Source organism: Rutilus rutilus (assembly GCF_951802725.1).
Source record: "Rutilus rutilus genome assembly, chromosome: 25".
In the NCBI taxonomy this organism is placed as follows: Eukaryota; Metazoa; Chordata; class Actinopteri; order Cypriniformes; family Leuciscidae; genus Rutilus; species Rutilus rutilus.
In genome coordinates, this window is record NC_140229.1 from 2,039,265 (window position 1) to 2,062,463 (window position 23,199).

Genomic DNA, 23,199 nt, shown 5'->3' on the forward strand with positions numbered 1-23,199 from the left:
AAAATGTTTGCATTGTGTTCCCTTTCTAACCAAATGCTATAGTTTGATTGTAATCATAATGCAAAACCTGATACTTATCTAAACATTTTTGTTAAAAAAATAAAGTAGTCTTTTAGAATATCTAAATGTATATCTAAATTAAAAAAAAAAACCGAATAAGATAGAGAAATCATGTCTAAAACAACAAAAGGAATCAAAAAGCCTTTCTATATAGGATATATAGGAAGCTATAGGCAGCCTACAGGCTGGTACAGGACATTACACAAAAGTGGCTATTTTTTAAAGCTACTAGATGGAGCTCTTCTCCTGGAACATTTTTTTTTTTAAGGCTGGCACTCTATTTTGATGTGAAATGCTGCATTTATTGAAATTTTTTTTAAATAAATATAAAATAAAAAATTATATATTAATTCTAATGGAAAAAATAGCTCATAAAAATTATATAATTAATGCAAAGTATCATAAAAAATTCTAAAAATTCTAAATAATAATCAGAAAACATTATAGAACAAAAATATATTTGATTGGTTATCCTGGGAAAAAGTAAAGTAACATTTTAAGGCTTCGCCCGTTTTACGAAGAAGCCCAGAGGGTTAATTTATAACAATATCTCTCTCTCTCATATATGTATATATATAATGCTAATTATTTATATAGAGATTATGTAAATTACAAAGAATATAATAAAATCTTTAAAATGCTTTCAGAAAAACAAACAATTTCTCAGAAAATGATAAATTTTACACAATTGTGATTTAAAACAAAACTTTTATTATTTCAAATCATTTGCAATAGATATTACACAAAACTAAATGGTGGTTGAAAACGATTCAGACTTTCATAAAAATGAGTAATTTTCATAAAACAGTCGCCCCGCTAGCACAAAACGCCCGAGAGCATCACGTTTCCATTCAGAGACACTTAAAAGAAAACAGCATTGATGGGAAATTTGCCACAGATATGGTGAATATTATAATGGGCTTGCTTCATCCTCAGCGTTTATCCAGTTTGCACACGTAAGAAAAAGTGTTTCCGCACTCTCAGAAAGTGTTTAGCAGTAGAAAACATCTAGAATAAGTGCCTCACGGGACAGTTTATCAACAAATACTGTACAGATATCAATGATTAATGAGAATTTTAGCAAGATTTACCCTCATATCTGGAATGCTCAGCACAAAAACTTCTGCAAACCAAAGAACACACATCTGAAGTGTTTATTTCGGCCGTCCGTTGGGCATTTCCACGGCCGGATGAGTGAACATTAGTCAATGTCTGGCACAAATGCAGCAGTAAATCTAAAGCCTGAAGACCTGGTGTGATGAGACGTCCTCAAACTCTTACAAGCCGACTGTAAACACCGCAACCTTCCCCGTCCTCAATGGAGCTTCTCCAGCTTGGCCTGAAGGGATTTAAAGTTGCGTATGATGTCCTGCAGGGCCGCGTTTGGACTCAAGGACTGCAGCTCCACCAGATAACCACAGATGTTATCCAGACAGGCGTTAGTGAACCTCCGTCTGAGAGAGAGAGAGAGGGAGTGAGTGAAGGACAGGACGATGTGAAATCTAGAGAAGATCTGGAGATGTTGTTTACCTGTCGTAGGTGGGCACACGGCTGGGATCATCCACATATCCCGACAGGAGCACATGGATGCACTGCACCAGATGAAGAGGTTTCTTCAGGCGCTGCCAACACGGGTCCTGCAGAGACACACAAATCATTGTCAATCACAGAAAAAAATAAAATAAAAATAATAATAATAATTATATATATATATATATATATATATATATATATATATATATATATGAATGACTATTTGAGCGCAAGATGCAAAAAATCTGAAATATTATATTAAAACTAAATAAATGAATAAATATACTTTAACTACAATATATAGCTAGTATATTTAAATAAATATATAACTACCATTAAGCAATCCTTAATAAATATACTTTAACTACAATATATAGCTAGTATATTTAAATAAATATATAACTACCATTAAGCAATCCTTAAAAGTATTATGGATTAATTACTAAATAATACAAAATAAATATTTTTTAAAGTAAATAAATAAATAAATAAATAAACAAATAAATAAATGTTAAAGCTGGGGTAGGTAAGAATGGTCTAAAAAACTTATTTTTCAAATTTGTTTAAACTTTATGTATATCAATACATAATTAAAATGTAAGTATTCTGAAAGAGAAAGTATAAAAATCGAGTGTATGTAGACCTCTAACGACTGTTTTAAAGACAGCTCATTATTTCCATTCAGTCCACCCTCTCCCTTCTGGGGTCCTTCCAAAGCCACGCCCCCAAAACACATGAACGCGCGACTCCGCCCGCTGAGCTGGAAGACGCATTATTTCCCTGAGACGAGCGGAGAGGAAGGAGCGCAGACAGTGCATGTAGCATCATGTCAGAATCACATGTAATAAAAAAATCGAACTTTATCATTATGAATATAAACAAATAAAATGTATTTTAGTAGCCTACTCACTATCAAGCTATCATATCGATATTGGTAAAGTTTAAAATATATATTTTTTGATTCGCTAACGAGCTAGTTATAACTATAAGGCAAAGCTAAAACCAGGTTGCATTGATACACGTTTTTCCATTTCCATTAGTTGCACTGTGATGAAGATGAATTTCGTGTAAGATTCATAACATATAACGTTAGGCCTACTAGCTGTTAATCATGTATTTTGTTATGTAAAGTTCCCCCCACAGCGGAGCCTGCCGTGAACGCGCAGGCTAGTAAACATGCAGGGTCACCGATGACGACGGATAAGGTCGCTAGATATAAGGTTAGCAGGTTTCAATTGTTGCTTTGCACAGTGCGTGACATTTTATCTGTATGTTATGCGGCTAGAGTTTTAACACTGAGTCAATGGGCTCCGACGGGCTTGTTTATCGTCATCGGTCTTTTTCCGTTTACCTGTCTTTGTTGTATGAGCAGGTTCCACTCGAGAAATTGGCAGTTTTGGTTGTTTGTCCGCCATTAGCACAGCTGCTCGGCACACCGGCAATCTTGATTTTGAATGACGGTACGCGCTGTGCAAGAGAGGGGCGATCAGCGCTTACGCGAACTTGATTGACACTGCTAAGACACTCCTCCTGGCTCTGAAGGCATCTGATTGGTTCTTTACATTCGCACCGAATGGCAGTGATTGGTCAGAGTTTTTACTGTCCTGCAGCTGCTACAGAGGTCTGATTGTTTTCATTCCTTTTTCTGAACACATAATGTATTGACTACTCTCAGGATGGAAGGACCATTTCACCCAGCATAAAAAAAAGTGTTTCTGAACAGGATCACCTACTATAGCTTTAAGCAATTTTTAAAAGGATTATGGAGTAATAAACAAAAAAATCCACAAAAAAAAAAAAATGAATAAGAAAGTAAATAAATATATAACTATCATTAAGCAATCGTTAAAAGTATAATGGATTAATTACTAAATAATAAAAAACAAAAATATCTGTAAGTAAATAAACTTTGATCTGAACGGCGCAGTGGTTCTCGTACCCGTGTCTTGAAGAGCTGGTCGTAGACCTCCAGCAGTCGTGGAAGCTGAACTCCAATCTCCTGCATGGTGAAGGTGACGAAGCCCACGTCCCAGTTCAACCGGCACACCTCCTGCTCCAGAAACTTCACCAGGAAATCTGAAGAGCACATCACACAGCGTTAGAAAGATCACTTGAGCTTCACATGATTAGGACTGGGGATCGTTCAACAGTTCTCCACACCGATATGACTTCAGTACCGCTTCCTGAACGATACTTTTATATTGATACCAATTTTATGAACAGAAAATGTTATAGGAGAGGCGGTAACATTACTGTGAAGAGGGAAAAAACAAGAGAGCTAAACTGCTAATGCAGCCGACCTTAAGGATAAGCACACTTTACAAGATACCTAGTTTAATCGGAGTCAATTCCGTTTGTCCCGTTTAAATTTTTCAGGACTCAATATTTGTTTTTCCCCGTTTTAATTTTTCAGGATTTAAAATGAGTTTTTCCCTGTTTAAATTTTTCTGGATTCAATATTTGTTTTTCCCCGTTTTAATTTTTCTGGATTCCGTTTCTCCCGTTTTATTTTTTCAGGATTTAAAATGAGTTTTTCCCTGTTTAAATTTTTCTGGATTCAATATTTGTTTTTCCCCGTTTTAATTTTTCTGGATTCCGTTTTTCCCGTTTTATTTTTTCAGGATTTAAAATGAGTTTTTCCCTGTTTAAATTTTTCTGGATTCAATATTTGTTTTTCCGTTTAAATTATTCTGAATTCCGTTTTTCCCGTTTTATTTTTTCAGGGTTTAAAATTTGTTTTGTTTTCCCGTTTAAATTTTTCAGGATTCCGTTTTTCCCGTTTAAATTTTTCAGGATACAATATTTGTTTTCCCCCGTTTTAATTTTTCTGGGTGGTTAAATTAAATTGTATTAATCAAACAGCATGTGTAATTAATTGAAGTGCTGCGTTGGAAGCCATTTTTGCAGTCGGTGGAGATAATGGTAAATTACACTCGCTGTTTACAAGAACTTCCAGCGGTTAACGTGAATGAGGTTAACAATATTGTGAGGCTAGCTGTATAATATAACTAGCTGTCACACCTAAGAGTAAGAAAGAGAAGGGCTTTAAATTATATATTTCGAGCTACATCGACAACTTTGAGGGTGAGTATTCTCTCATATCATGCGAAATCCAACTAGCGAAATTGTTTCTAAAATCGTTGTCGCTACAGAACGCGCTAAAGGCTGGTTCACACGGGACGATTTTAAAATTGTCGGCCAATTTTCCAAACCTGAGAGACCCCACACACGGCGATAATCATGGGTCTAACAGTTTTGGTCGTACAGTGTGGTGTGCCGCCACACGGCAAAATCAACACATCACACACCAACCGATTTGACTCACCAAGCATTCCCAGGTCAGACGGGAAATCTCGCAAAATCCCTCGAGATCAAACGTGACTTCAGAGTAAACAATCATGGCGGACGAAGAGGATGCAGTGGCGATAGTTTGTAGTTTTTTTCTTAACCGAAAAAAAAAAACGTTATCAAAAGAAAAGGCGATGGTCAAAGAAGTGGAGACAACGCGAGCATGGACTGCCGCCGGCTGTTTTGATTTTGTTTCCCGGTGTCTTTCCTCGCCGCCTCGTCACCTCGCTTTCTGATTGGCTACATGCCACAGTCCACAGGCTGCGTGCTCGTTTGTCCCCGGGGGACACCACACACGAGGAGAAATCGGGCCAAAAAAATCCAACATGTTGGATATCCCCGATTTGAGATCGGAGCGGTCCCAACGTCCTTCCGAGCAGACGAGAGCAGTCCTAACACACCACACACGATATTTTACGATAATCGGAGCATCCTTAAGATTGTCGGAAGGGGTGAATCGGGGCTAAAATCGGCCTAATTATCCTGCCGTGTGAACCTGGCTTAAGCGGAAGTAAAGACGCTGGCTGAGATTCTACCGGAAATACGTCAGCAGCGTTCGTGCATAGAGTGTATTGAACAGCAATTTATTAACAGTTATTAACAAAAATTCCATTCTTAATGTTTTATTTTATTTTTACCAAGTTCTGTGCTTTCCTTTTTATTTAGTCTATATTCCATTTTAACGGTTTAATCAAAAACATATCTAATTAATGGAATTCATAAAAACAATGTGATTTATTAATTTGTACACAATAATAGGGCCCTATGAAACTTTATTTTACAGTTTTTATTCTGCGTTGTGTATTTTAATGTTTCTGGTAATCAAATAAGGCATAAACATTAATGTATCTTTTATTCAAATGAAAATAATTTTTTTGGCAAACAAGTGATACACAACAATTTTACTGTTAAAATTATATCATGGAAGAAAATTTGTTTTAATAATAACTGTATTATTATTATTATTAGTAGTAGTAGTATTACATTAAAATATACAATATACTACTTCTGTGATGTGATGATAGTTTCTCTCAAATTTAATGTTGTCAAAGTGAGGATCAGTCAGTGCCTAAAAAGTCTTGACCTCGATACCCAGGCCTAAAGTCGACCTCAGAACTGATCGGGGAAACGGTACCTAATGGAAAGTATCGTGGCGTTCCAGCGTACGACTTTCCCAGTGACACGAGCTTCAGGCTCAGCGCTCTCATCCGGTCCGCTGGGCTCATGGCCACACTGTCACTCAGCTCTGAAACACACAAGCAGCCGTCACACACACACATCCACGACACAGGAACACGACCGAACTGGAGAGGTTTTACCAAAGCCACTAGATGAGCAGCATGCAACCTTTAGCCAAAAAAAGTGTAAGGCCGTGTGTCCACCAAAGCGTTTTTACACATGGCTGGCTTATTTTTCCAATTGTTTTCAATGGGAGCGCTGCGTTTTTTTCACGCTGAAGCGTTTTTTACAGGTCGCCGAGAGTTGAAGAATGTTCAACTTTGGGTTAAACGCAGCGCTCATCACTGTCACTTTTTACCCAACCGTCCAATCACAGTGGAGGAGGGGCGGGGCTAATACCGCACCGACCAACCGCCACATTCTGCTTGTACAACGTCAACAGACGACAACAACACGCATAATAACGGGACAAAATCATTTAAAACAAGAGCCAGAGAAAATACGTTACATTGTATCGACATTTTAATATAGAATCGACACAGAAACAAAATATGTGTGAAATGAGATACTAGTAACACTTTAGCGGATATTCCGTATCATAACAAGCAAAGCGTCTCAACTGAAAAATAACGCAACGCTACCAAAACGCTCTCAAGCGCCCACAGCTAGGCGTTTACAGCAGACTAGCGTTTTCAGCTGGCTAAAAACGCTTTAGCGGACACACGGCCTAAAGGTGATGATACACAGGGCAACTTTTTGAGCAATGTTGCTGGGCAATGTTGCCGTCAACGGGCAACCGGATGAGACACAGGGCCCATGACCGATCTAAATTATCCAGATAGAAATGTATTGCCCATTTTCAATGGGAAAAGTGCTCAAGCAACAATTGCTCGGCAAGATTGCCCAGCAACATTGCTCAAAAAGTTGCCCTGTGTATCATCACCTTAATAGATCGATAGATATCTCCCTAATATAAGACAATCTGTGATTTTACCCTTCTCAATGATCTCCTGCCACAGCGAGTGCACCAGGATCGGATCCGAATGTCCCGCACAGTGAATTATAGCCAGCTTACACTCCGACAACCGGAAATGATCCGCAAACTCGCCGTACAGCTTCAGAGAGGGAAACAACAGAGGAAATGTTAGTGGTGCAACAGATCACAAAATACACGGTTCGAATCACTTACGCTTTTTGAGCCACAGATCGATTTGCTTTTCATTTATTACTTAAAGCTCACCTGAAGTTCTTCAACACCACATCAAAAACTACTTGCCTAACTGATAAACATTATTCTGTTCAAACATTATTAAAAACAAGTGAACAGTCAGTAATAAAATAAGAACAAACACAAATTACAAGCAGAGATTAACACTAAATAAAGTTACAAAGTCTAACAGTCGTATTGAGGTGCAGAAATGAATAATTAAGCCTCAATGTAAAATAACACTATTTGTTCCGCTTATCCACGAATCACATGCGTGCCGAACCGTGGGACCCGATCCGTACGGATCACGGATCAACTGCGATCCGTTGCACGCCTAGGAAATGTTCATACAACACAACAGAAGCTCACATTGGCTGAACCGAACCGTCTTCTTCGCTTACCTTGGTAATGTCCATGAGCTCAGAGTCGAGCTGTGTCATGGCTCCCTGCACTGAGGGATGCTGGGAATACTGTCTGCGCAGGGACTCCTGGATCTGCACCTGAATCCGCACCACCTGAGGAACAAAGCAGCATTACGGCTCTCTGCAGGATTCATGACGGAGCATTAAAGAGTTTTAAGGCCTTTAAAAGACCAAGAACAGATTTGAAGGAATAAACTAGACGACACACTTTGATGTTGGCTTGACGAAGCCAGGTCTGACAGCTTAAAATAACAGCTTGAAGGTTTTACTTAGAGAAAGTAAAAATATTCAGCATGTTGTTAACATGGTTTAACACATTGCAAGCATGTTTTAAAGTCCCCGTGAAGTCAATAATTGTATCCCTTAAAACTCATCTTTGATCACCAAAATGACATATTTAAAAAATTTTCCAAAAAAATAAATAAAAATCTTTAAGTCCCCCTGTGGTGAAAATCCAGCTTTTGTGTGAAAAGTGAGTGGAGGTGGGGCTCATTTGCATATTCATAGAACCAAGCATACTAAATGAGGCGAGGGTGTCAAGTTACACTCAAGATATTACAAGGCATGACTTTTTTTTTTTTTTTTTAAAGGAAAAAACTTTTAAATATGTCATTTTGGCAATTAAAGATGAGTTTTAAGGGATAAAATGATTGACTACAGGGCGACTTTAATGCCTATGGAAGCAGTAGGTGTGTACTTTTTGGCTTTATTTTTGTTAAATAAATTATGACAGTATAATATGTCATGTGATATTGTTCATCTGAGGTTGTATTTACCTAATTTTAAGACCTGCTAACGACCAGATGATTTTTTATTATGTCCTGATAAATAATACCAAAGGATTCAATAGAGTGTCCTTTCTTTTTCACATGACTATATATATATCATTGTAAATAGTGTGCGCTAGGATTGGACAAACAAAGTTATGCATATAAAAGAATGACATTTATGACAAATGAGTCATCCATCATTCCTCCTCAACTTTAAACAAAGAAAGCTACAGGAAGTGCCGGACACACCCTTAGTGTCACGCAAAGTGTGTTTGTGCTTTTTAAATAGTGACGTGGACAGATGTAGAACAGGTCTGGCTCCATAGCTCAGTGGTTAGAGCACTGGTCTTGTAAACCAGGGGTCGCGAGTTCGATCCTCGCTGGGGCCTGGGAATCAATTTTGCACAAGTATCAAAAACTAATTTATACAACTTTTAACAGGAGGAACACTTACAAGTAATCACGTGTGTGTCTGACTCGTGTGCGCTGAAGAACTTCAGACTATGTGCTGAGCTCCTAAAAAAACTTAAAGCAATCTATTATGTCTATATGTAGTAGCAGATTTATATACAAAATTTTAATTTAAGAAATTAAACGATACAGGTTACAATGTTAATATAACTTTAAATATTATTATTATTATTATTATATTTCTTAAATATTAAATATTTCTGCTAAATTAATAAAAAGTAAATGTAAATATCCATTTTGAATTTTACAGTAGTTACATTAGCAATATTTCTTATTTTGTTTTACATTTTATTTAATAATATATAGCAATTATATAGCAATATTGATATATAATTAGTAGGGCTGTCAAGCAATGAATTTAAAAAATAAATATGATTAATTACATGATGTGGCGATTAATCTAATTAATCTAAAGGAATTACTCCCTAAAGATCATTTAAAGTCGTAGCTTCCAAAAAGAAATATTTAAAAAAAAAATTACTTTATCGGAATGGTGTGAAACTTGGTAAAGGTTTTGGCACTTGCTGTGTGGACAAATTCTGTCATTTTTGCCTGACACACAGAGGGTTAATGATTAAGTCATTGAATCATTCGATTTGATTCGTTCAAACAGCTGATTCATTCAGGCGTGAAGTAAATGGCTCTTTTTAAGAATGGTCCTTAAAAACCAATGGTCCATCAAATCACTGGTTCACCTGATTCGTTGAAAACGCAGATTCAGAAATGAGTTTCAGAAACGCTTTGTCTATATATTTTCGTTGGCAAAATTGAGCAAAACAGACAATATTGTGTCTAAAATAACACTTTATTAACATTTTATTTGTTAAACAGTTATATAAAATCAATATCACATTTGCACTCGTATGATATTACGCTCATTGCTCGTGTGATATTGCTTAACTATATCATATGTTGCAAATATGAGAAGAAAAAAAAACTCATGCGGGCCATTTTTGCCTCAATATCTTGAATTTTAGGGTCATTCTTACTGTATTCTATAGGCTTCATCACAGTGAGTTGTTGCTCTGCTTCATGTTCGTCACCAATCAACTGTATGAAATGTCAGATGATCTACGTAGATCTGTGGCAAATGCTTTAAATGCGTTTTAACGTGTTATTTTTTACCGGGATTAATTAATCTAATTAACGTGCTTTAAAAAATTTAATTTTAATTTTAACCATAAACTTCACAATTAAGATTCCACAAATGGCTCATTCAGAGAACTCATTCAGGTCATCAGCAGCTGCTTCTGTGTCATTACCTCCATCTTCTCCTCCAGCTCATGCAGAAACTCTCCGTCGGCTCCCAGTGAAGACGCGCAGGACGAGCTCTTGGCTGAGAGAATGGCCCTCGAGATGTACTCCAAACGCTGCTTCAGGGAGATCTCAGTGCTGCACGCACACAAAACCAACATTAACCACTCAAGCTCATTTGACATCACCAGATTGAGGCAAATTGAACCTTTATGGGTTCATATAAATGTAAAAAAAAAAAAAAAAAAAAACAGGAATACCAAAAACGAAATATCAAGTTATGCTTGAAAAGGCAATATTATCGTTAAGCATTTTTAACTTAAAAAATAACAAAAGAATTGTTCATGGAATTGTTAAGAATTGTTAATAAAAATCGAACTATTTCACTAAATAAATGTAAATAAATAATCAACTAAAATAAAATGAAAAACTGGAATGAATCAAATAAACTAAAATAAATAAAAGAAAACAATATTCAAGTAAAAACAAATAAAAACAAATAAAAATATAAAAAATAAAAATATATACATAAACAAACATAGAAAAACCTAAAATAACTAAAGTAAATAAGTAAATAAAACTAAAAACTAAAAAAGTCGATAAACAAATTTTATAAATATAAAAAAATGCATGAAAAAAATAAAAAATAAATTGCAAATAAGCTAAATAATAAATATGTGCACTAAAAACTAAAAGAAAAATACCTAAATGAAGAGATTAACTAAATAAAACTGTGCGTGATTCCTTTCCCACAAATGTGTAATAAATGTAAATGAAGAGTGATTTGAACCAATAAGATGTCAGTGGGCGGGGCTAACCTGTGCATGTCTGCCAGTCGCGCCAGCACGTGCGCCGCTTTGCCAAAGCTTCGGTTCTTCTCGTAGTATCGCCACAGAAGGTCCATGTTACGCACTTTACTCTGGTCCTGTTTGATCATGTGCATCAGATGATCCTCGAGGTATGGGGAATTCACCTGGACCGGAGCAGAACGGGTCCTTAACACTCAGCGCAAAGACACCTTAATCTATGCTGCAAAACTCAGCATCATTTTTGTCATACCTCCAGAAGTTTGTCGGTAAGATCGGCCTGAATGAGCCAGTTATAGAGAGCGATGTGGAAGAGCTCGTCTTGAGATCTCTGAGCGAGACCCAGCATCTGCTCAAACTGTGTGAGGAATCAGTGCCATTACTGATCATTCATTTAAAACCATTACAAATCCTGTTCTTTCACTGAAATGAGGCTGGAAATAAAATAAAACAAATACTAGAGGAAAAACCTAAACGAAAATGAGAAATGTTGCCTTGGCAAACAAAGTGAAATAAAATCAAAGTCGAAAATCAAAGTAAAATGATTATTTATTTGAATTTGTTTTACTAAGTCTGTTTGTTAGTTAAAATAAATAGATATACATTACAAATAAAATCACTAACGCAACTTAAGTAAATACAACCAAGTAAAAAAAAAAAAAAAAAAAAAAACTGAATTAAAAATAAATAAAAGCAAAAACTAAAATTTTAAATTAAATGAAAAACAAAAATATATAAACCGAAAACCTAAAATATTTTTTTTTATTTAATTTCAGTTTAAGTTAACTATAATAACATTGGTACTAAATTGCTACAACAAAAATTAGAAATATAAAATAAAAACTGCAATAAAAAAATATTCTAGTTTCTAAAAACGAAATAAATTAAGGCAAAAAAAAAAAAAAAAAAAAAAAAAAATTTGCACATGGCAAAATTATTAAAACTTCAACCAAAATGAAACCCGAAAATATAAAAATAAAAGCCAATTCAAACTATTAACAAGTACTTCCATTGGAAAATTTAAATAACTGCATCAAACAGTTTTAAACTCTGAAGTGCATGAAGTTCTAGCAGGTCGCATGTAACTCACATGGGCGGTAGCGTCCTCATTGCTCAGCATGTTGGGGTCAGAGGTCATGACGGGCGGCCCGGGTTGTTTAGGCACGCTGGGAGACTGAGGGGCAGCTTTACTCTGGTTCACCAACTCCTGCATGGTGTCCGTGATGCATTTATAACAGGACAGTCTGGACAAAAATGTAATAAATGGTTTTTATTATTTATTTATGAGCGGATTCAAACCTACAACTCCCACCTGAGCACCTTAGGATCCTATATGATAGAATCGGGCATTTTATATAGCGCTTTCATATGTACTACTGTACACCCAAAGCGCTTTACAATCATATCAGGGGATCTCTCCTCAACCACCACCAGTGTGCAGCATCCACTTGGATGATGCGACGGCAGCTACAGTACAACGGCGCCAGTGCGCTCACCACACACCGGATATAGGTGGAGAGAGGAGAGAGAGTGATAGAGCCAATTCAATGTAAGGGGATTATTAGGAGGCCATGATTGGTAAGGGCCAGTGGTGGAATGTGGCCAGGACACCGGGGTTACACCCCTACTCTTTACGAGAAATGCCATGGGATTTTTAATGACCACAGAGAGTCAGGACCTCGGTTTAACGTCTCATCCGAAGGACGGATGATGAATAGGGCCGTCAAATAAAAATTCTTATTCCGAATATTCGTCAAAAAAAAAAAAACCCTGCATATTCAAATGCAAAAACTGTGTATTTTAATTTTTGGTGTCAAGAGGTGCGCGAGACATGATGACGTAACTGATGCGGTGTGTTTTTGTTAGCTTATCCAGTGTACAGCGCCACGGCTGCGCTGCTAATTAAAAAAATGGCGGGAAAAGGCTTCTTGTTGATGAAAACCCACTCAGATTGTGGGAAAAATCATGCAACGACACACTTGACCAAACCTGCACATCGGCCAGAGCTGAGCGTGTGTTTTCATCAGCTGGAAACACTGTCAACAGAAAGCGCTCAGCACTCGCTCAGATCAAGGAGAGCGTCGGGTGTTTTTGATGAACTATATGTAGATGTAGTGAGTAGAAGTGAGTGCTTCTGAATGCCAGTTTGCTATTTAGTGTTCATTACGCTTCATTACGAGTGTTTTCTCAGGCTCCTGATGCACGAACACAGTTTATGCACTATTGTGACCTAATTTTCCTTGCATGCACATTGGGGAAATTATATTTTATTTAAGAACAACTGTTTCAAAAGTTAATGCACTTTAAAAAGTTAATGTCATTTCATTTCAATAAAAGATGTGATGCTTGATTTGGTTTATATTTGCTTATTGCGCTCGCTTGCGCCCTCTTGTGGGCATAGGAGACAATACAGCACTTTTTTCCTTTAACATAATATTGCCTTTAAAATTTGAATATAATTAGAAATTTGGTAATATTTCAGAAAGAAATTCGAATTGAGCTTTTCAGCCATTTTGACAGTCCTAATGATGAGTATATGTGTGTGTGTGTGTGTGTGTGTGTGTGTGTGTGTGTGTGTACCGACCTCTCCTGGAAGGCCTGCTGGCCGGTGGAGTCCTCCTCTGGTTCTCCGTTCCTGTAGAAGTGCGGCCCCAGTTTCTGAGGGTCTTTTTTATCAGCGGCCGTGAGACACAGCTCCACCACTCCCTCATAGAAACGCACTGAACGGGAGCAGAAGGGGGTCAGTTTGCTATATAAAGATTGCTCAGTTCCTCTGCATTGAAAGGGATAGTTCACCCAAAAATGAAAATTACCCCATGATTTACTCACCCTGAAGTCATCCTAGGTGTATATGACTTTCATCTTTCAGACGAATACAATCGGAGTTATATTAAAAAATGTCCTGGCTCTTCCAAGCTTTATAATGGGAGTGAATGGGTATATTTTTTTGGAAATCTATCAAAGTGCATCTGTCCATGATAAAAGTGCATCTATCCATGATATAAGGTGCTCCACACGGCTCTGCGGGGGTTAATAAAGGCCTTCTGAAGTGAAGCGATGTGTTTGTGTAAGAAAAATATCCATATTTAAAACTTTATGGACTAAAATAACTAGCAGACGGCCTACGCATCGATTTACGGTGGAAGAGTAACACTTGAACATGACGCACAACATAATGACGAGCGCGGAAGCGCAGATGATCAAGCAAAACAAAACACCGGTCAAGAATTAGAAGTCTAAAACGATAATCTTTAAAGATAAATGTGGGAGGAGCTTGAGTTTGTTGCCCAGCCCTGTGTGTTTGAACCGCGAGAGGCGTCTAAACTTACGCTACTCTACATCTACGTCACGGGTTACTCTTGTGGTGCAAGTCGACTTGCGTAGGCCGTCTGCCGGAAGCTAGATATTTTAGTCCATCAAGTTTTTAATATAGATATTTTTCTTACAATAACACATCACTTCAGAAGGACTTTATTAACCCGTCAGAGCCTGTGGAGCACTTTTATGATGGATAGATGCACTTTTATCAGGGATAGATGCACTTTTATGATGGATAGATGCACTTTTATCATGGATAGACGCACTTTTATCATGGATAGACGCACTTTTATGATGGATAGACGCACTTTTATGATGGATAGATGCACTTTTATCATGGATAGATGCACTTTTATCATGGACAGATGTACTTTGATGGACTTCCAAAGACAAACAGCCATTCACTCCCATTATAAAGCTTGGAAGAGCCAGGACATTTTTTAATATAACTCCGATTGTACACGTCTGAAAAAAGAAAGTCATATACACCTAGGATGGCTTCAGGGTGAGTAAATCATGGGCTAATTTTCATTTTTGGGTGAACTATCCCTTTAAAGCAGACGCGGCTCAGACGCTCACCTTGCCGGTACTGTGAGCACACGAGTGGCAGGTCTGTGTGGTGGCTGATCTGCTGATAGAGACGGAGGGATTCCTTCAGCGTTCGCTCCTTCTCCTGCTTGTTCTGGATCTGTCTGGAGCTCTGGAGAAGCTCGTTGGCCTGTGAGGAGGGACAGAGATTTGATTTCAACCTTATTCTCAACCAGTTACAGTTTATAAAACACAGAGACATTCAGTTGCATACCGACTGGTTGCTCATATGACAACATGTAGATGGATAAACAAACAAAAAAGAAACATTAAAACAAGTTATTCTAGAAAAAGCATAATTATCGTTAAGTATTTTTAACTTCAAAAGTAACAAGAATTGTTCATGGAATTGTTGAGGTGGCATGGCAAGGAACCAAAGTGGAATTAAGATCATATTGAGAATATTACATTTTATTGAAATAATTGAATGCAGAATTTAAATTGAAATTAAATAAATAAAAATAAATATTGAACTATTTCACTAAATCAATGTAAATACAAATTAACTAAAATAAAATGAAAAACTGGAATGAATTAAATAAACTAATAAATAAAAGAATAATAAATAAGTTAAAACAACTAAAAACAATAAATACAGATAAAATAAATAAAGTAATTATATAATAAAACATGTACATAGATAAACAAAAAACGAAAAATCAATAAAACTATTTTTTTTAAATGAATAAAAAAAACGTACTAAGAAACTAAAATAAATAAAACGAACTAATAAATAAGTCTATAAATAACAAATACATAAAAATAAGCTAAATAATAAATGTGCACTAAAAACTAAAGAAAAAAATTACCTAAATAAAACTGTATGATTCCCTTCCCACAAAAAAATACAAAAAAAAAATATAAAATGAAAAACTTCAATAAATAAATAAAATATGAAAAATAAATAAATAAATAAAGCAGTGCATGCGATTCCTTTCCCACAAAAGTTTAAAAATAAAAAAATATATAAAACTGGAATAAAGTAAATAAAAAACAAAAATCTAATAAATAAAACAAAACAAAAATACAGACAGACAAACAAACATAAATAATAATAATAATAATAATAATAATAAAATCAAAAATAAACTAATAAAATAAATAAAAAACAAAAATGTTTTATTAAAAAACGAAAAAAAATAAACAAATAAAAAACTAAATAAATAAAACTAAATATTAAAATGCATACACACACACACAAAAAAAAACTAAATAAAACTGTGTAATTCCTTTCCCACAGTTGCCTCAAGTTATTTTTCCATCTTCGTGCTGTGTGTGGTTTGTGTGTGTTGTGAGAATGGTACCTTGGAGCAGGTGCTGTCGTCACTGCTGTACAGCAGAGGGCAGATGTCCCTCAGGTGAACGCTGACCGTGTCTACACACGCGCTGTCTTTGATGTACACGTTAATGAGTGCGGTGATGAGAGCGCCACTCAGCTCGCGTCCAGAAACAACCACGTCCTTAAAACTCACGGCCTTAATCTGATCCTGAAACTCCTGGTAGTGGAAGAAAACCAGCGATGGAAATGATAGGAAGGTTTGTGCATCAAGTCTCAATACAGGGCCGCATGAAATATATTTAAAAAAATATATATAATGCAATATGGCTGCAATTTAATGAAATAAACATATGCGCTACCAGTTAAATGAACACAGTGCCGTGCTTTATTCTGAAACAAGGAGTGCATGTTTTTAGTTGGCGGCAACCCGTCAAAATAAAAGCTCAATAATTTACCGTTTAATAATTAAGAAATTAAAGGTCCTTGCACACTCAAGAGTCAGAAATTTTCATATGTTTTTTTGTATTCGTCTGATCCGTATTAAGTAATCCGTTGCCAAAAAAAAAAAACACAAAAACGCAAAACATCACAAAATGGATTCTTCAAGCAGTGAGGATGATATTGTTGTCCTCTCTTCTTAAAAAGAGAAAAAGAAAGAGGAAACATTGGGTCTAAGGTATGGAGACACACACACACAGATGCGAAAACAAAGAAAATCGAACTCGATCCGAAATTTTTTATAACAGATGAAAGTTTGGGAGGCACTGTGCAAACGTGATTGACAACATGAGGTCGTATTTATTTTTTTAACGTGCGAAAATTTCAGACTCCGTGTGCAAGGACCTTCAGACATGTCAGTCATTTCACGGTAAAATGAAGTATTTATTATTTTACAGTACAATAATATTATAATTTAACATTAATCACAATAAATTATTATTTTAGTCTCATTGAATTGGTCAAAAACACTGTGAACGTGGCCTATGAAAACTTTCCAAATAGAGCTATTCAAGTCCTCTTTTCATATCGCAGAAAAACTAAATATACGTTTTTTTTACATTATCTCGCAGCCCTATTTCAATATGAATTTGACACTCAGGCTGTTTATATTCAGGAAAGCACGAGAGCGATGGGTCGTACCTTGGGCATCTCAGAGATGATGAGGCTGAACTGATGATCGCACAGAAGCTTCCAGAGCGCCAGCGTCTGACAGGAGCGATGAATCAACTGCTGCATGGCCTGAAGAGACGCTTTCTCGTGCGCTTGAGCCTCCGCTGAGGAACAAACATGTCAAGTCACCGTCATTTATACAGCGCTTTTAACAATATAGATTGTTTCAAAACAGCTTTACATTAGCCGCGTTTCCATTACCCTACAAATTACGCAAATTGAAATTGCGCATTGAAAATACGCCCAATGGAAACGCGTCAATTTCACAAAAACTTCCATTTATCACAAAAAAGTTTTTACGCTCGCATGAGGGTTTTTTTCAGGCCATTCAAAAAAGAAATATTATTCCGCAAAACTGCAATGGAAATAGTTTTTGCGCATTTACAGGTCACCTGACTTAGATGACGCGGTGTGTTTGGACAGAATACGAGAGTTCTTTATTAAATTCATAAAAAAAAAAGAATTATAGGAATACTGGATTCTAAACCTCAAAGATATAAGGGAGAAACACCCAGAAACACCTCATATGTGCCGCTCTCAAGTATAAGAGTCTTTCCTTTACCATTAATGATTGGATAACACACATACATCTCTTTCGATTAATAATAATGGCCAGTGCGGTGGCTGGGATATACGTAAACCTATCAGCATCCGTCGCCATGATTTTTGGAATGACTTATAGCGAGAGGAAAAAAAATTATGTTTTAGCCGCATAACATCGGTTAACGGAAACGCCGTCATTTCGCAATAGTTTTTTGTCAACATTTAGAAAAAAATCGGAAAAAGTTTTGCACAAATCTGTAATGGAAATGCGCCTAGTGATAAAAGGAAATTCAAGTAACAGAGATTGTTTTGGCTTTACAGCAGCTCTAGAATAAAGTTATCGTCCAGCTTTCTGTTGCAAAGATCATTAGTTATTAACTTAGGGGCTGCTTACACGACGACACTCTAACAGAAAACCCTTAAAGTGTTCTGGCCCGTTCATTCGCACAACAACAGTGTTTGGTGCTCGAGAACGCAAACCCTGAAATAGGCTCCAAGGTGCAAGCCTTGAAAACATTATCATCTCCACGTGAACTTCAAAAACGCTGTCGGCGTGTACATGCGTATTATGTGTTTAGTCCATAGGTATGCGCGTTTGAATATACATGTGTGCCGACGTGTAGCGTTTCTTTACAAATTGACCTTGCCTGGCCTTAAAAATTCATAATACAGAATTTTCTGTCGCTTCCGCACATCGATGTGAACTGGAATCATTTTAACAACGTTTTATCTGTACAGAGGTGAAGGGAAAACATGAGAAGATGGTGAATATATCAACATGCCCAGACACACCAACTAGGGCTGTGCACGAATATTCGACCTGTAATTATTATTAGAAATAGTAGAAAAATTAAATACTATTCCAATTTTACTACATTGCTTTCCAGGCCGTAAATGCAGTGAATCTATAATCCCAAGCACTAAAACTCAGTTATAATTAAATGCACTGGGTGGCGCTGTGGAGCGTTTAACAAGTTTATTGTATTTTAGCACGTAATGTCGTCGTCTGCCATGTGAAGTTTGAATTACTTTGATGAAAATGATCTTACTAAATGATATTACAAAATGGAATTACTTTATCAAATTAATGAATGAAACTGAGTTACCATAATTTCACCACCACAATAGGCCAATACAGATTTGCGCAAAACTTTTGCGATTTTTTTCTAAATGTCGATAAAAAACTATTGCGCAAAACTTTTGCGATTTTTTTCCATTAACCGATGTTATGTGACCAAAAAGCATTTCTTTGAGGTTTAGCATCCAGCATTCCTGTAATACTTTTGTCTTTTATGAGTTTAATAAAGAACTCAGTCTCGTCTTCCGTCCAAACATACCGCGTCAGGTGACCTGTAAATGCGCAAAAGCTGTTTCCATCTCAGTTTTGCGAAATATTGCTTTTTCGAACTGCCTGAAAAACCACCTCATGCGAGCGGAAAAAATATTTTGCGATAAATGGGAGTTTTTGCGAAATTGACGTGTTTCCATTGGGCGTATTTTCAATTCGCAATTTCAATTTGCGCAATTTGAAGGGTAACGGAATGAGAAATCACATGAAATCCAAACACAGTCGAACCTTATCTGACAGCAAAAATAATTTTTAGACATATGCTTCCTTTAAGTTTCGTCGAGGGAGACAGGTTTAAGAACAGAAAACGCAAAGTGCTGTTAGAAACTTCGTTCAGCACAGTTATCTGTGTCTCTGCATCATCTGTCAGCGCAGTGTGTTTTCTCACTCGAGCATGTGGATATTAGTTTTTCTCGACATGAACGTGGAACAATATAAACACGATAAACGTGCAGACTCGAGTGTAAATGTACGTTCTGTACGATAATTGGCAGTCTGCTTTATTAGAGGTTTTTTCGTTCGCACTGCTAAAGCTTAAATGCTTGACACATATTGTTTAATGTTTTCAACTAAAAGAAAACCTTAAGATATAACGTAAGCTTGTTGTGTATATTGACTAATCATAAGCTTGTTCAGAAATGGTGCAAAAAAAACCAACGTATTTCTCGTTTAAAAATCATTTAAATATTCGAATATTTGATTTTTATGAGCCCAAATTTTCGAATACAATATTTTTGTAAAATGCCCATCCCAAACACACACACACACACACACACACACACACACACACACACACACACACACAGAAACTCACTGTGGTACTTCCGCTGAAGCTCCTGCTGTACTTGTTGGGAGCTGGAACCATCCGGACGCATGAATCCCAGAAGTCTTTGCTGTAGGTTTGCTGGCGAGCTGAAACTGAGGAGGTCGAGTCAGTCAGAAAACCAAATTGCTACAAGAAACATGCATTACTTCAACATGAGAGGAGGCGATGGGGACCTACTTGGCCACACCCAGGGAAGTCGGACTGAACTGGGAGTTTTTGTCCAGGAATTCCTTCAAACCCTGCAGCTCCAAGAGGACGAGCTCCAGATCGGATGAACTGGCTGTGCTCTCCATCTAAAGGTCAAACGACATTATCAATGAACCACACAAAGAGGAGCTGAGATTTTACACCAAAGACACGTCAACCTGAACATAGTCTCAGATTTGGCTGAATGTCTGATAAATATGGCACACAAAATCATTTTGGAAAATTTGAAGTTGAATATCGCGTTTACATCTGTGACAATAAGCGCTTACCGGGATCAACTAAACGCTGGGTTTTCAAAAGCATGTAAAGAATGTTTATACCCTTTAAAATACATCCAAGAGTTTTACAAGACAGTCTGGTATTGTAGGAACATTGACGTTACATTTTCACGCCCCTAAACATGACGCTGAACTGTGATTGGCTGCTTTACATATACAGTGCAATGCATAAGTGAATACACCCATGCTAAAGTTGACTAAAAAGAGGAATAAAAAATCATATTTTGGAAATTGAACTTAATGCCTTAATTTAAAAAATTTGGAAAAATCCAACCTTTAAGGACACCAATTTTCTTTGTGAATGAATAATGTATCGTAAATAAATAAATGTTCTTCCTTAAAATACATGGTGCATAAGTGAGTACACCCCTATGTTAAATTCCCATAGAGGCAGGCAGATTTTTATTTTTAAGGTTTTTTTTTTTTTTTTTTTTAAGGATACTATGCATCCTGATAAAGTTCCCTTGGCCTTTGGAATTAAAATAGCCCCACATCATCACATAGCCTTCACCATACCTTACCATACCTTTATCAGGATGCATAGTATCCTTAAAAAAAATAAAAAAAAAATACTTAAAAATAAAAATCTGCCTGCCTCTATGGGAATTTAACATAGGGGTGTACTCACTTATGCACCATGTATTTTAAGGAAGAACATTTATTTATTTACGATACATTATTCATTCACAAAGAAAATTGGTGTCCTTAAAGGTTGGATTTTTCCTAATTTTTTAAATTAAGGCATTAAGTTCAATTTCCAAAATATGATTTTTTATTCCTCTTTTTAGTCAACTTTAGCATGGGTGTATTCACTTATGCATTGCACTGTATGTTAGCTGGCTTCTAGGCGGTCCTTGGCCAATGAAAGACATTACGACGTCAAGGTCTGGCTACGCGAAACTAACCTGAACCTAAACACACAAAATGATTGACAGGCAGAGAACTTTTCTGATTGGCTAAAAAGTTGCTGGAAGTGATGCACTACAAAACCTCGAACGCAAGCGGAGCGGGAAAGTCGTTACTCACAATACACAAAAATAAAATCTTTCGTTACTCACAATACACAAAAATAAAACCAATATTTGTTTGTTTTTTAGTAAAAATGATCCAATATCTGTCATTGCTCACAATAAAAAAATAAAATAAAAATGAATAAAACAAAATAAAGAATTTGTATAAAATTCTTTCCTGTAGCTCAAACTGTAGAGCGTTGGCGCTCGCAACGCCAAGGTCATGGGTTCGATTCTCAGGGAAAGCAAGAACTGATAAGAATGTAAATTTGTACTTGAAAATGCAATGTAAGTCGCTTTGGATAAAAGCGTCTGCCAAATGCATAAATGTAAATGTATAAAAAAGCTCTAAAATCCTGTCTTTAATCACAAACAAAATCAATAAAAACTAAATACATAAATAAAAGCAATAAAGCATTAATTTCTCTAAAATCTGTCATTACCCACAATAAACAATTAATAAATAAAAACAAAGTATTTTTGTAAAATTGGTCCAAAATCTGTCATTACTTACAATAAAAAAATTATTGCACAAACATTTTACAAAAATGAAAAAATGCATTGGATAATAAATTATCCAATATCTGTCATTGCTCACAATAAAAAAAGAAACAAAATTAAAATAAATTAATAAAACAAAATAAAGCATTCTTTGTAAAAATGTGCCAAAATCTGTCAAAATCAATAAAAAACTAAATAAAATAAAATAAAAGCAATAAAGCATTGAAATTTCTCTAAAATCTGTAATTACCCACAATAAACAAAAAGCACTGCTCCAAAATCTATCATTAGTAACAATAATAATAAAAAAATATTGAAAAATGTATAAAACACACAAATGACACATTTTACAAAAAATGTAAAAATACTCTAAAATGTCTCATTACTCACAAAAGTCACAGTCTGACTCCCTTTGTTAATGATGGTCTCCATCGAAAGACTCCCGTCCCAGATGTTCCTGTTTCAAAGCATCAATATAAAGCAAATCTTTATTAAAGAATCAGTCAAAACACACTGTTATGAGCTTTCGTAATGTCAAGGCTAGCATGTATTAAGCGTAACGCTGACTGACCCCAGTATACGTGTGAAGTAAATACAGATGCCGTTGTGTTTTCCAGAGAAGATGACCTCAGGTCCAGAGGACACAGCTGTGAGACCGGCACCGCTGGGGATCATGGGAGTAACCGGGATGTAAGGGGTCGACATGGTTGGCGGGAACATGCCTGATGAGTCAAACACATGTTTTTAAAGGTGCAGTGTGTAATTTCTAGCAGCATCTAGTGGTGAGGTTGTGAATTGCACCCAACAGAAGTTATGGTGGCCGACAGGAAGTGATGTCGTCGTCTGAGACGGCAGAGAGGAGCCAGTTAAGCAATGAGGTTTCTTTACAAAGATAAATTAAGAAATTAGGTTTACGTAATTATTCAGTAAAACAATGTTATTGCGAATATTATTGTTACTCGTTCATCCTTGTGTCAGTGTTTTATTCGCTGACTTTAGCTGTAGCTTCTTTACACGAAGAACAACATAGTGACAAAACGCGTTTGTCCGTTCAGGGCCACCGTAGAAACATGTCGATGTA

The 23,199-nt window shown here is 36.3% G+C and overlaps 1 protein-coding gene across 4 annotated transcripts in view; it reads right to left on the reverse strand.

Moving 5' to 3' along the window:
- Positions 1 to 748: 748 nt before the first annotated feature.
- The window catches only part of nup155 (nucleoporin 155), a 40,490-nt gene continuing 18,039 nt past the window's right edge, over positions 749 to 23,199 (reverse strand). For all 4 annotated transcript variants that reach the window (XM_084399808.1, XM_084399810.1, XM_084399811.1 and 1 more), the window contains 18 exons: positions 22,690 to 22,840; positions 22,509 to 22,575; positions 20,300 to 20,415; positions 20,111 to 20,214; positions 17,376 to 17,509; positions 16,261 to 16,452; positions 14,948 to 15,086; positions 13,635 to 13,770; positions 12,141 to 12,294; positions 11,304 to 11,408; positions 11,063 to 11,217; positions 10,253 to 10,382; positions 7,729 to 7,842; positions 7,115 to 7,235; positions 6,077 to 6,187; positions 3,533 to 3,669; positions 1,591 to 1,697; positions 749 to 1,514 (listed from right to left, as the gene is read on the reverse strand). In XM_084399808.1, coding sequence (XP_084255934.1) covers positions 1,376 to 1,514; positions 1,591 to 1,697; positions 3,533 to 3,669; positions 6,077 to 6,187; positions 7,115 to 7,235; positions 7,729 to 7,842; positions 10,253 to 10,382; positions 11,063 to 11,217; positions 11,304 to 11,408; positions 12,141 to 12,294; positions 13,635 to 13,770; positions 14,948 to 15,086; positions 16,261 to 16,452; positions 17,376 to 17,509; positions 20,111 to 20,214; positions 20,300 to 20,415; positions 22,509 to 22,575; positions 22,690 to 22,840 — 2,312 coding nt within the window. In that variant the 3' untranslated portion in view covers positions 749 to 1,375. The remainder of the gene's footprint in view (positions 1,515 to 1,590; positions 1,698 to 3,532; positions 3,670 to 6,076; positions 6,188 to 7,114; positions 7,236 to 7,728; positions 7,843 to 10,252; positions 10,383 to 11,062; positions 11,218 to 11,303; positions 11,409 to 12,140; positions 12,295 to 13,634; positions 13,771 to 14,947; positions 15,087 to 16,260; positions 16,453 to 17,375; positions 17,510 to 20,110; positions 20,215 to 20,299; positions 20,416 to 22,508; positions 22,576 to 22,689; positions 22,841 to 23,199) is intronic.